At 42.6% G+C, this 14845-nt stretch overlaps 1 protein-coding gene across 1 annotated transcript in view; it reads right to left on the bottom strand.

Moving 5' to 3' along the window:
• Positions 1-14845, bottom strand: part of COL26A1 (collagen type XXVI alpha 1 chain) — a 799303-nt gene that overhangs the window by 141944 nt on the left and 642514 nt on the right. Inside the window, exon 4 of the mRNA XM_073565618.1 lies at positions 10429-10490. Within this exon, the coding sequence (XP_073421719.1) occupies positions 10429-10490 (62 nt within the window). The remainder of the gene's footprint in view (positions 1-10428; positions 10491-14845) is intronic.

The raw sequence follows: 14845 nt of genomic DNA, 5'->3' as shown, positions 1-14845 counted from the left end.
CCCCAACCAAGATTGAAGGATGACGCAGGCCATACTACTGATTACTCCATGGAGCTGTTTTCACATACCATGCCTGGATTATCAAGTGAAATGGTGAATTACCCAGGCCAAGATGAATCTGAAATGGAGTGCACTGATGCACAGCCGCTGATGGATTATTCTGCTGGTACATTCACTCAGAGCACTACATTGTCCTCGCAGTGTACAGAGCCAGATTCTGACCCTGATGAGACTCAGGTGCCCCTTCCCGCACACTATACCACCATACACGGTGACACAGAGGAAGGTGCACATGACATTGAAGAGGAGGTGATGGATGACCCAGTTGTTGACCCAGATTGGCATCCATTGGGGAAGAGGGTGCTGCTTCCAATAGCTCAGATGAGGAGCATCCACAGCAGACATCGACATCGCAACAGCTGTTATCTGGCAGGCCCGGAGGACTCCAAAGACAGGTTCCAAATATCAAAAGAGTTGCTGGACAGCTTGTCCAGAGGGTCAAAAGATCACAGCGTGCTAGGCCGCAAAATGTCTGCCAAAGTAGGAAGAGTGCAGTGTGGCACTTTTTTGAACAAAATCCTCATGATCAGGCCAAGGTTATCTGTAAGAAGTGCGCAAAGACCTTTAGCCGAGGGAAAAATCTGAAAAATTTGAATACCAGTTGCATGCTTAGACATTTAACCAGCATGCACTTGCAAGCGTGGACACAACACCAAACCTCAAGTGCCACATGTGCAACTGATCACAACGAAGGTAGTCAGCAACGCTACATTGTTTCCCCCACTGTAAGCCCACCGGTTAGCACAGCAGCAAATGTTGAGGTGTCGTTGCAAGACCACAGCAGTCAGGGAATCCCACTGTTATATCAACGAAAGACTGATTCTAGGCCATCAGAAAGAACACCAACTCCATCACCATCATCAACCCTCTCTCAGTCCGCCCTGTCCACCGCTACTTCCACCATATGCAGCTCTCAAGTCCAGCTCACCCTCCCAGACACTATGAGTAGGTCAAGAAAGTACTCAGTCTCTCATCCGCGTACACTGGGTTTGAATGCCCACATTGCCAAACTAATCTCGTTTGAGATGATGCCCTTTCGGTTGGTGGAAAGCACAGCTTTCCGCGAACTCATGGCCTATGCAGTACCACGCTATGACTTACCCAGTCGCCACTTCTTCTCTCGCAAAGCCATCCCAGCCCTCCACCATCATGTGAAAGACCGCATTGTCCATGCACTCAAGCAGTCAGTGATCGGAAAGGTGCACCTCACAACTGATGCATGGTCCAGTCGGCATGGCCAGGGCCGTTACGTGTCCATCACTGCGCACTGGGTTAATGTGGTGGATGCAGGGTCCACAGGGGACAGCGGTGGTGGGACAGTGCTGCCTAGCCCTCCTCCTCCAGAAGCGAAAGCTCGTCCACAGAGCGCAGTCGTACGAGCACTCCATCTGCAGCTGCCACTGTTGCACACGATGTGTCCCCCTATCGAGCAGCTAGTGGAAAGCGTCAGCAGGCTGTGTTGCAGATGATGTGTTTGGGCGACAGACACACCGCCGAGGTGCTGGCCGAGTACTTGAAGCGACAAACTGAGTCATGGCTGGGCAGTGTACATCTTGAGGCAGGCAAGGTAGTTAGTGATAACGGCCGTAATTTTGTGGCAGCCATAGCCCTTTCAAAACTCAGCCACATACCTTGCTTGGCTCACACCTTGAACCTGGTGGTGCAGTGCTTCCTCAAAAATTATCCGGAGTTAACAGCCCTGCTCCAGAAGGTGCGAAGACTGTGCGCGCACATCCGCCGGTCGCCTGTACACTCCGTTCGTATGCAGAAGCTGCAGCGATTGCTCCACCTTCCCAACCACCGCCTCATTATCGACATTGCAACAAGGTGGAACTCCACCCTGCACATGGTGGAGCGGCTGTGCGAGCAGAGGCAGGCCATAATGCATTTGTGGGAGGATACACGGCCAGGCACTTTGAGAGCAGACATGGAGTTGACAGGCGTGCAGTGGTCGAAGCTGAAAGACCTTTGTAAAGTCCTTCAGTGTTTTGAGGAATGCGCACGGCTGGTAAGCGCAGACGACGCCATCCTAAGCATGAGCATCCCACTTATGCGTCTGCTCATGCAAACTTTGACGCACCTTAAGGAGCAGGCGTCTGCAGTCAATGTTGATGAGGAGGAAGAGGAGGAGGGAATCCTTGATGACATTCAGCCATTGTCTGCTCAGGGACCTCTCCTGGACGAGGTGGAGGAAGAAGAGGAGGAGGAGGAGGATGATGGGGATGATTACTTAGGGGAGGAGGTTGCATCTCGTGGGGCAAGTGAAAATGTTGGCGTGGCAAGGTCTGGTACAGGGTTTGTGCATGACTGGAGGGATGTGGATTTGCCAGAAAGTGCTCCTCCACCCAGCACTCGCAGTGCATCATTGACACCGGGAACATTGGCCCACATGTCAGATTATGCCTTGCGGATACTAAAAAGGGACTCCCGCATTGCCAAAATGATGAACGATGACGACTACTGGTTGGCCAGCATCCTGGATCCACGCTATAAAGGCAAATTACAAAACATCATGCCACAGGAGAACCTTGACCTAATATTGGCTAATAAACAAGCAACTCTGGTAAATCGGTTGCTTGAGGCATTCCCAGCACACAGCAGCGGTGATGGTTCTCACACGAGCCGTATGGGCCGGGGGCAGCTTGGCAGAGGTGTTCGTGGTGCACACAGCAGAAGTGGCGTTGGAGACAGGGGTTTCATGACAATGTTGTGGACTGATTTTTCAAATACCGCTCACACAACTGGTAATACTGCATCGATGGAAAGTGACAGGAGACAGCAGTTGTCAACTATGGTTACAAACTACTTTTCCTCCCATATCGATGTTCTCCCACACAGGTCATTCCCCTTTGACTATTGGGCCGCTAAACTGGACACCTGGCCTGAATTGGCCCAATATGCCTTACAGGAGCTCGCTTGCCCAGCTGCAAGTGTGCTATCGGAAGGAGTCTTCAGTGCAGCTGGATCAATCCTGACAGATAAAAGGACCCGTCTGTCAACCCAAAATGTGGATGATCTAACCTTCATTAAAATGAACCACGCATGGGTTTCCAAGGATTTTGTCCCATTTTCCCCTGATGACACATAGGGTGACAGAAAAATGGCTTGCTTTGGTCCACCTCTTCCTGGTACTTCACTTATTTCGCCTTTTGCATCAGCTGAATGTCCAACATCAACATATGCCACTTTCTAAAACTCCCTAACTGTGCTGCCTCCCCCCCCATGGCCGGGGTCAACACCTAGCGCACGACACCGTGCGAGTGCCGTTGCCCTGGACAGGTGGGTAGGCCGACTCTTGGCGCGGGCACAGGGTCCCTCATAGTGCAATCAAGTGTCTCTGACGGTGGTGGTGCACACCCGCCGTCAGACACACCGCTGTACTATGAGGGGCCCAGTGCCAGTACCGACGCCCACGAGTGGGCCCCCTTGCTTGGGCAGGGCCCCAGCATTTGCAATCTTTACCTCTCCCTGCTCCTCCGCTGTGTAATCTGGGCCGTCAAATCCATACTGGGCCTAACACCGTCTGAGCCTGCCTCCTGAGACATATATTTTGAATGTGTACGCTATCCATACATGTTATCCAGGGATACGGTACCCTTTCTAACCTTTGTGCAATCACGTGCAATCCATACTGGGCCTAACACCGTCTGAGCCTGCCTCATGCTGTATAGACATATATTTTGAATGTGTACGCTATCCATACATGTTATCCAGGGATACGGTACCCTTTCTAACCTTTGTGCAATCACGTGCAATCCATACTGGGCCTAACACCGTCTGAGCCTGCCTCATGCTGTATAGACATATATTTTGAATGTGTACGCTATCCATACATGTTATCCAGGGATACGGTACTCTTTCTAACCTTTGTGCAATCACGTGCAATCCATACTGTGCCTAACACCGTCTGAGCCTGCCTCCTGAGACATATATTTTGAATGTGTACGCTATCCATACATGTTATCCAGGGATACGGTACCCTTTCTAACCTTTGTGCAATCACGTGCAATCCATACTGGGCCTAACACCGTCTGAGCCTGCCTCATGCTGTATAGACATATATTTTGAATGTGTACGCTATCCATACATGTTATCCAGGGATACGGTACCCTTTCTAACCTTTGTGCAATCACGTGCAATCCATACTGGGCCTAACACCGCCTGAGCCTGCCTCATGCTGTATAGACATATATTTTGAATGTGTACGCTATCCATACATGTTATCCAGGGATACGGTACCCTTTCTAACCTTTGTGCAATCACGTGCAATCCATACTGGGCCTAACACCGTCTGAGCCTGCCTCCTGAGACATATATTTTGAATGTGTACGCTATCCATACATGTTATCCAGGGATACGGTACCCTTTCTAACCTTTGTGCAATCACGTGCAATCCATACTGGGCGTGAGAACGGCTGGCGAGCTGTTAAGCAAGCTACAGCACCTGTCCAGACAAGTACAGGGATTCCCTAGCGAGGAGACTTATTTGATTGTTTTCAATGTTGGGACAGCAATTTTTGGGGAGCACTATACTCTGGAGAATGATAGATGGGGCCCACCATACACTGGAACATTCCAAAGGTGGACATCAGACACTGGAGCAGCATTTACAGGGCCCATTATACACTAGAGCATTAGAAATGGGGCCCATTATGTTTGGAGCATTATTTGGGCCCATAAGACAGTGGAGCTTCATCCATGGGGACCAACATATACTGTAGCATTATGTGGAGCTCATCATATACTGTTTCAAACATTATATGGGACCAATGATTCTGTATGGAGAAATAGATGGGCCTCGTCATGAGATGTAAAAAGTGAGGTATTTTTCATTGTACTATACCGCTATTTATCTGCCGTATCGGAGCATGATGAGTTGTGGTATGTGTTAAAGGGGCGCTCTTTCGCCCAGGGCACATGAAAACCTGCAGCCAGCCCTCCCCCCCCCACAACTTTAGCCAAATAACCCCCATTTTTCAGTGCGTAACTTGTATTATGAAGTTAATTAAGGTTGACAAGCTTAAGTAAGAAGAATTGATGCTTTTGGCATTCAAATGGGCACTGTAGGTGTGTTTCCTGTCCTCCTCTCACTGCCGACTTTTATTCCCCATTGACTTACATTGAGTTTCGTGTTTCGGGACGACCCCGACTTTTCCCTATAATCGGACGATCTTGCTCGACCCGACTTTTGGAAAAGTCGGGTTTCACGAAACGAAACGCGACCCCAAAAATCCAAAAGTCGCTCAACTCTAGTAAGCAGTAGTACGGTGAGAATGCTGAAAGCGTGCAGACATTTGACGCACTTTCAGCAGCAAATCATTCATATTTAGGTAGTTCTTCAGGAAGCTCTGCACCACCAAGTTCAGGACATGCGCCAGGCAAGGGATGTGAGTCAAACTGGATATGGCCAGAGCTGCAACCAGATTTCGCCCTTTATTGCAAACTACCAAGCTGGTGTTGAGGTTGACGGGCACCAACCACTCACCTGTCAGCTGTTTGATCCCCATCCACAGCTCCTGTGCCGTGTGGGATATGTCCCCTAAACAAATGAGTTGCAGAACAGCCTGCTGGTGTTTACCCCAGTCTGTGCTGAAATTGGTGGTGAAGGGCTTACTGTGACCGGATGAGGAAGTAATGGAGAAACTGGAGTAGGAGGACGAGGCAATATATACTGAGAAACATTCCGCATTCTTCTTGGTGGTATGGCATTTTCTGGAACACCTTCCACCTCTGTCCTAGCCACCAATACATTGACCCAGTGGGCAGTTAGGGAGATGTAACATCCCTGCCCGTGCTTACTGGTCCACGTATCTGTTGTAACATGAACATTGTAAGTAACGGCGTTGTGCAGTACACTTCTTATCTGATCAGAAACGTGTGTGCAGGGCAGAGATGCCTCGCCTGGCAAAGTAGTGGCGGCTGGGGACAACGTACTGAGGGACAGCCACTGACATCAGTTTTTTTTAAACTAGTGGTCTCCATCAGCAGGAATGGGAGCATTTCAAATGCCAGTAATTTAGAAATGCTGATATTCAGGCACATGGCTTGTGGGTGGTTAGAGTGAAATTTCTTCTTTCTTTCTCAAGGGTTGGCAGATGGAGGACTGAAAGCTTCCATCTGACAGTGTCCTTATGGCACACAGCAACAGGCTGTTAGGGCAGTATACACAATGCTGGTATGGCACAAAGGAACAGCGTGTTAGAGTAGTCTACACATTGCTGGTATAGCACACAGGAACAAGCTTTTAGGACAGTCTAAACAACGCTGCTATGACACACAGGAAGTCTTTTCCGGCACACAACACAAAAGCTGATATAGCACAGAGAACCACACTGACAGCCCACGAGGAACAGAAAAGCAGAGCAACCCTTGAACCAGCCTTTATACAGGCAGGGTCACATGGTGTGCCTGCCAATCACAGCCATGTCAGTACTTGGCATGGCTGTGATGGCTCTGGAAGTGCCCACAATCTAAAAGCTTGACGATTGGCTGCCCAGCAGCCTTTTAACAAGCTTCATTCAGCTGGCGAACCTGAACATTATGGGAAGAAGTCTGTGTTCGGGGTCTGTGCACGGACACTAAGAGTCCGGTACGAACCCCGAACTTTGCAGTTCGGTTTCACTCATCACTAGTCATTACATAAAAACCTCCTCCTACACATACAAATCTGTCTGCAGCCACAACGACGAGGTATAGTCATATACATAATAGCTACATTATGCTTACATGTTTTCATTATTTTCTAAATAATCGACATGGCTTTCAATACTAAAAGTTTTGAAAGTCAGGGACATCACTGTAAGTGTCCAGAGAATGCAGCAGCACACAAGTCCTAGAATCTGAGTGGTACAAAAGGTCCCATCCCGTTAAATGCCATGTGATTAATGTTTATTTATTTTACTTGTTTATATAGCACTATCATGTTCAATAGCACTTTACAGAAATCATCACCGTTCCCATTGGCGCTCACAATCTGGGATCTCAACCAGTATGTCTTTGGAGTGTGGGAGGAAACAAGAGCACCCAGAGAAAAAACATGCAAAAACATGGAGTACATTATAAGGGCCCCTTTGTAGATTTTGTATAATGCTAAAAAGCTTGGTAGGGCTGGACTTATTACTCTGCATTACATCACACCTTTTGAGAATTACCTAGTTTTTACAGGGTGCCACTATGAACAGATTTACATTTAGGGTAAATTTCTTCCCTGGTGTAAACCATAAAAATGAGTATTATGGCAATAGCAGCAATCCCCCTACGGGTCACTATCAGCTTCCCTAAGGACCCACGACATGGAAAGAGTTTGTCAACCAAACAAATCCTTAAAAATACACACAAATAACTTATTAACACTGACATTTCTATGTTAAGATTATAGTAAACTCAAATAACATTTATTTTATCAGCTTCACTGTGCGGGCATTCATATACAAATGAAAACAGACTTAAATCAGTTTAAGTGTTTCCTTTGCACTTGCCAAGTGTAGTAATTTGTGATTCAAGTAGAAAGTAGGTTTGACTGATTAGATCGGCCAATGTTAATAAGGGGAAATCCAAAACTTGCTATAAGTGACTGCTTGAGAAGAATGTGTCAAGCTAAATTAAACATGCAGAAGAAAAATACATATTTCCTAACACGTGGGTTAGTAGGTCAGGTGTTAAATGTAGAATATGTAATGGGACGTACCACTTGGGAGAATTGCAGAAGGTTCCAGTACACACTATTGTGAAGACTTAACATTTGCTATTACACTATTATAAATAATAATACGAATCAACTTTTTTATAGTTAACATAAAGTTTTATTTTAAATAGAATATATTTCTTTATCTTTCTTTCTTCCTTTTTCTTTCTTCCTCTCTTTCTTTCATTCACTAATTCTTTATTTTTCCTTTATTCATTCTTTCTTTTCTTTTTAATTTTTTCTTTCTTTCTCTTTCATTTTTTCTTTCTTTCATTCTTTCTTTTTTTCTTCTCTTTCTATTTTTCTTTCTCACTTTCATTCATTAATTTTTCCTTTTTCTTTCAATCATTAATTATTTCTGTTTCATTCTTTCCTCTTCTTTCTTCTTTTATTCATTAATTCTTTTTCTTTCTTTCATTCTTTCTTCTTTCTTTCTCTCCCTCTCTCTCTCCTTACAAAAACTAAGGCTGTAATTCATCAATGCCTTTGCACCTGTTTTTTTCTCTGGTTTTGTGTGTCTTGTTTCATTTTTTTTCCTGTATCCAATTTATTCTATTTGTGCCTTTTTTTAAGGTTTGTTTTATATGAACTTGAATTTTTTTGTGTGTGTTTGTTTTTGAAGTGTAGGTAGAGTCCAGCAATTCCAGATATTTTAGCTTGATTCATCTACTGTGACTTTTTAAAAAGCTGAAATATTTGGGGCAACTTCACTCTGGTTTCCCTCTGGTGTATTAAAAGTGGCCTAATCTTTTGTGCTTTTTGTACTAAAAGTTACAAAACTGTTCAAGTCAAGAAGAAACCCCATTTTTGACTTTGCACCAAATTCATGAATTACGTTCACCATTTTTATGAATATGATGCCAAAAACAGCAATTAATGCCGCAAAACCAAAATGCTAAGTGACTCAAAAAATGCAACTGACGAATCAGGACCTATGAGTGTTACACCTGTATTTTCCTAGCAATTAGAAGCTTCCAGTATTGCCATTCGCAGCAAACTTATACAACACTAATCACATTTTTGTGGAGAATTTTTCAAACTGAGAGCATTATTTTAGTTCCACCACACACACTGGTTCCTACAGACATATAGTCTTTCTTTTAGACCCAATTCTGAGGTCTTACTCTTACTGGGAACCCAAGTTCCATTGGTCATGATATTAACTTTCTACACCATCCTACATTGAAGCTGTGAGGTCTTGGAGGTCAGTCACTCATTCTCATGTCATATACCCCACTGCACACACATGCATGCACCTTTTGAAGCACAAAATACTGTTTTTTTTTATGGACATGGTATAGCTCTTCCCAAAATTCTAGACAAGTGTAATGTGGGCCAATTAAGTTTTGACTTTAATTACTTAGACTTATGCAATGGTCCCTGCTGCACAAATTTCCATTTCTAGTCTATACAGGCATAGGATTTAAAGCAAACAAATGTGTATTACCTTCCCAAAAGTTAATGTCCTCTTTGCCCCCAACTAATGCAGTTCAAAAAATATCACATTCAGCCGCCTACTGCGCTTGAAGCATTTGTCCTACAACACTATGCTCTCCATCTCATCAGGCAAGCCTCACAAGGGTTGACCAAGCAACTACTGCAATTATTCCACTTGAATCATGACTCTGTGTAACTTCATCTCTCTTAACAGGTTCTTCTCAGCTTTCAATTGCATCAGGCCCTTTCTTTTGGAACCATTCTGTGCCTCTGGCTTAGTTCTTTATACTCTTCACAGGGGACATCAACGTTTAATGTAATCTTGACCCCACACATTAACACACTTTTTTCTTTCAGCTCTTTTTATAACCTTTCCTATAGTACAATAAAACCATAAAGTGGCAACCATCCTTAGCAAATGTGACTATACACTCCTTTATCTGTGATCAGTGCTCCATTCTCTTCATGACCAAATGAGCATTGCAGAGGCATAGGGGGCAGCGGTGATAGGTCTGAACAAAACCATTCCAGCATTTCGACGCTGGCTCAGATGGAAAGGCTAGAGGACATGATTCAGGCTTATCACACGGCTCTCCAGAAATCTGCAAATGCCATTTTGGACATGAAAAGAACAAGGCACTGACCACAGATATGGAAGAAGCTGCAACAGAGCGGAGGCCATTAAGTATATTTGCTAAACATTACAACTGTATAAGTCACATACTATAGGCAATGGGGGTCACTTTAAATGTTAAGTACTTACAGTATTTTCTGTAACTATTAAACTCTTCAAATCTACATTCTCTGTCTGTATGTCTTTGGGATGTGGATGGGAATCTCAGCATCTGGAAGAAACCCACTCAAGCACGGGGGGAACATACAAAGTCCTTGCAGATGTTACCCTTGGTTGGATTTGAACCCATGACCAAAGCACTCCAAAGTGCTAACTACTGAGTCACCATACTGCCCAAATTTACAGGTAAACTCATTCCATTATTATGCCAAGACACCACTGGCACATGTCAGGTGTCTTTTGTCCACTGTCTTGGCTTCCCCAAGTCATTAAATGCCATATTGAATTGTAGCATATAGCAGCAAAATACTTGTCTGGCCAGAAATGCAGTTAGCGAAACAATGCTTACTAAAGAGTTTATGGCTCTTGTAATTCTAGATGTTTCAGGACAAATGTAAAGCTTCAATAACAATGGAAACCTCAAATATAATAATGGCTATTGATTTTTTATTACCTTAGCTTCAAGGTTGCTTATCCTCTCTGCTATTGCTGCCAGTCTTGTACAATTCATGCATTCTGAAAGAAATTATACAGCAAAGATCAATAAACTAGATCAATACAGAACAAAAGTAAGGTGACATTATTAACTATTATGTTAAAGAAATTAATTTTTGCAAATAAAGTACTCAAAATGGAATAGTGATGATATTCCCTATCTTTCCCTTTAATCATTTATTCTTTTTCAGCTTCCAGTTTGACTATCATTCTCAATTAAAAATCACGGTTTATGGATATGAAAACTTGTGAGATCTTTACAATGCTATTTGTTCTGTTAGCCTATTCATTTAGCCCCACTGCTTATGTCTACATTTCCTGCTTGCCTCTGTTCCCATGATTTTATCATGACAATGTGTTATGGAGCCATTTCCTTACTAATGATCATAACATACTGTATGCTGCTACCACCCTCATGATTATCATAATGACCTCTAGATGCTGCTACCATTCCCGTTCTGGTTGTTATCCAGTTATCTTAATTTCACCAACTTCAAACCATAGTAAAGAAATACAGAATAATGCAACAATTCATTAAGCTCTAAGATAAAAATTACACTCATAGTTATTCTTCAGCAAATTTTGCTAAAACAATAAACTTCTAAAACTGTTATTGTAAAAACCCATATTATAATATATCTATCCATGTGATGACAAAAACACTCTAAATGGACGTGACAGATTTCAACAAATTCTGACTTATCAACTTTTATTGGGTATATCAGGTAGGTAGTGATAACCATGCTTTTTTAAATCAAAAATGGATTTATAAGGCTTTTATATTATTTGTATTAAAACACTATAACCATGATTGAATCGAAAATAACACTCGTGTTAATATATGTCCTCCTAGAAGACTCAAAGTTGGGCCACATACATCATATGATGGACCCCACTGACTTATAGTGGATGTTAAAAGTCTACACATCCCTGTCAAAATTCCAGGTTGTTGTCATGTAAAAATATGATACAGAGAGGGAGCATGTAAAACCTTTTTCCACCTTTAAATCTCACCAATAATCTATACAAATCCATTATGAAACAAACTGAAATCATTTTGAGGGCAAAAATAAGAATAACAAAACTAAGAAATTAGTGTGTATAAAATTATGGCATGTACTTCATATGTTGGGTTCTAGAATGGATCTTTATTTAAAGTGGGCTCCACAAATCAGATGCAAATCATCTGGGCCTATTAATTTTAATGGTATTAACCAACAATCCCATATCCATGGGAATTTCTAAAGTTCCCGTAATGTTGAAAGCCATAGAAAATAAGGATCAGACTGGATTACTGCATCCTCAAGTCATCAACTAATTTTTGTCAGTTTTCTGGCTTAAAAATTGTTTGAAATATTGCAACTTTCCTGTGGAATGCATAGTTGTGGAAGCATTTTTGCTACTTTTGTCATTTTTAATGCAGCTTCGGACAACTCTGCCATCTTTTTGAAAAGTGGATGGAACTTAGTTAACAAATTTATCAGATTTTAGACCAATAACTTAGAGTAAATTGCGACAGAAATCTACTGCATTCTCTACCGGAGTACATCCCTTATGTTAAGATTGTTATTCAAGCACAGTGTTTATCAAAATTGGTGTGCCATAGACAGGTCCATCAAGTCAAGTCTATAAAACTAAACTGTTGATCCAAAGGAACCCCATGAGGCAAATTATAATTGCCACAAAACAAGAGAAAATCCAACTCAACTAACTTGTGAACAAACTTTTTTCTGTATCCCTTAAAGTGCTCAGTGGAGGATAAAACAGAATCAGCGATGTAAGTAACATGATATGCGACATCGACACGTTTCAGGTGACTGCGCACCATTTATCATGATGCATCATGATTGAGTGAATAATGAAAGAAGTTTGTTCACAAGTTCGTTGAGCAGTCTTTTCTCCTGTTTTGTGATTGCTCTATGCCTTGACTCAGCGTTTCCTGTGCTGTGAACACCTAAAGATGTCTATTACGGTGAGTTGGACCCATATACTGTATGTTTAAATTATAATTGCCCTATATTATGAAAAAAAATTTCTTCCGATTTCAAATATGGCCAGTTAGAAGAGGTCCCTAGATCAACATCCCATCTTCAGATATCCATAACCTACTTGCTCAATGAATCAATCACCAGAGCATCATGTGGCAGATGGTTCCAAAGTCTCACTGCTCTTACAGAAAAGAATTCTGTCTGTGAGGATGAGAGAGAAATGTGGTGATAGGGTCAATTTCCACATGCTTATTTTGAATCATATTAAAAGGGTTATCCTGCACTTTTATTATTCTGAAAATGATTGCAAACACAAATTCTTTGGTATTATTATCTTCATTTAATTTGTCTTAAATGAAAAAAAACACAAAAAGAATTGTCCTAAAGCCAAATTGGATTTAATTCCACACCAAACATAAAAAAGAGGGTGGACAAAAGTATTGGCACTGTTCGAAAAATCATGTGATGCTTCTCTAATTTGTGTAATTAACAGCACCTGTAACTTACCTGTGCCACCTAACAGGTGTTGGCAATAACTAAATCACACTTGCAGCAAGTTGACATGGATTAAAGTTGGCTCAACCTTTGTCCTGTGTCCTTGTGTGCACCACATTGAGCATGGAGAAAAAAAAAAGAAGACCAAAGAACTGTCTGAGGACTTGAGAAACCAAATTGTGAGCAAGCATGAGCAATCTCAAGGCTACAAATCCATCTCCAAAGACCTGAATGTTCCTGTGTCTACCGTGCGCAGTGTCATCAAGAAGTTTAAAGCCCATGGCACTGTGGCTAACCTCCCTAGATGTGGACAGAAAAGAAAAATTGACAAGAGATTTCAACGCAAGATTGTGCGGATGTTGGATAAAGAACCTCGACTAACATCCAAACAAGTTCAAGCTGCCCTGCAGTCCGAGGGTACAACAGTGTCAACCCATACTATCCGTCGGCGTCTGAATGAAAAGGGACTGTATGGTAGGAGACCCAGGAAGACCCCACTTCTTACCCCGCGACACAATAAAAAGCCAGGCTGGAGTTTGCCAAAACTTACCTGAAAAAGCCTAAAACGTTTTGGAAGAATGTTCTCTGGTCAGATGAGACAAAAGTAGAGCTTTTTGGGCAAAGGCATCAACATAGAGTTTACAGGAGAAAAAAAGAGGCATTCAAAGAAAAGAACACGGTCCCTACAGTCAAACATGGCGGAGGTTCCCTGATGTTTTGGGGTTGCTTTGCTGCCTCTGGCACTGGACTGCTTGACCGTGTGCATGGCATTATGAAGTCTGAAGACTACCAACAAATTTTGCAGCGTAATGTAGGGCCCAGTGTGAGAAAGCTGGGTCTCCCTCAGAGGTCATGGGTCTTCCAGCAGGACAATGACCCAAAACACACTTCAAAAAGCACTAGAAAATGGTTTGAGAGAAAGCACTGGAGAATTCTAAGATGGCCAGCAATGAGTCCAGACCTGAATCCCATAGAACACCTGTGGAGAGATCTAAAAATGGCAGTTTGGAGAAGGCACCCTTCAAATATCAGGGACCTGGAGCAGTTTGCCAAAGAAGAATGGTCTAAAATTCCAGCAGAGCATTGTAAGAAACTTATTGATGGTTACTGGAAGCGGTTGGTCGCAGTTATTTTGGCTAAAGGTTGTGCAACCAAGTATTAGGCTGAGGGTGTCAATACTTTTGTCTGGCCCATTTTTGGAGTTTTGTGTGAAATGATCAATGTTTTGCATTTTGCTTCATTCTCTTTTGTGTTTTTTCATTTAAGACAAATTAAATGAAGATAATAATACAAAAGAATTTGTGTTTGCAATCATTTTCACGAAGAAACTGAGTATTATCCGACAGAATTGCAGGGGTGTCAATACTTTTGGCCACAACTGTAGTTCCTGCCAGCGATTCCCCTGCTTCTGCTATTGTCACATCGACCAAGCAAATATCTTTTTTCCGCTCTGTTGACGGGAATCTCTGCCAATGTTAAGCTAAATAACCGACAGCTCCTCTCCACTTTACTGCGGGGAGCTGGCTTTCAATTAGTATGAAGTCAACAGAGCAAAGTGAAAGAGAAGACGCTGCTCTGTTGATAAGAAGTAAAGTAAAGCAGAATCAGTGGCTAAGCCAGCAAAGATCATCCCTGTGCAGATCAAGCAGGTAGTTAACTATGAACCTATTAGTTCTCAGCCCCATACACAAAAGTAATAAAAGTCAGAGATAAGCCCTCTCATTTGATTATATCAACTACTGATTGTGAATTGTTGTTTTTATACTTGAAAAACACTCCATTATGGCATATAAACTTGTTATCCAATAACAGAACCTCCGTCTATTATTTTGGTAGCACGAGACACTTTTCCAGTCACGTAGCCTACTTTGAAGTGTTATGTGAATTTTACCT

The sequence above is a fragment of the Dendrobates tinctorius genome, unplaced genomic scaffold (assembly GCF_039654945.1).
Source record: "Dendrobates tinctorius isolate UK_male_01 unplaced genomic scaffold, ASM3965494v1 ptg000016l, whole genome shotgun sequence".
Taxonomy (NCBI): Eukaryota; Metazoa; Chordata; class Amphibia; order Anura; family Dendrobatidae; genus Dendrobates; species Dendrobates tinctorius.
The sequence above is the reverse complement of the archived record's forward strand: the minus strand, read 5'-3'. Positions and strand labels throughout refer to the sequence as shown.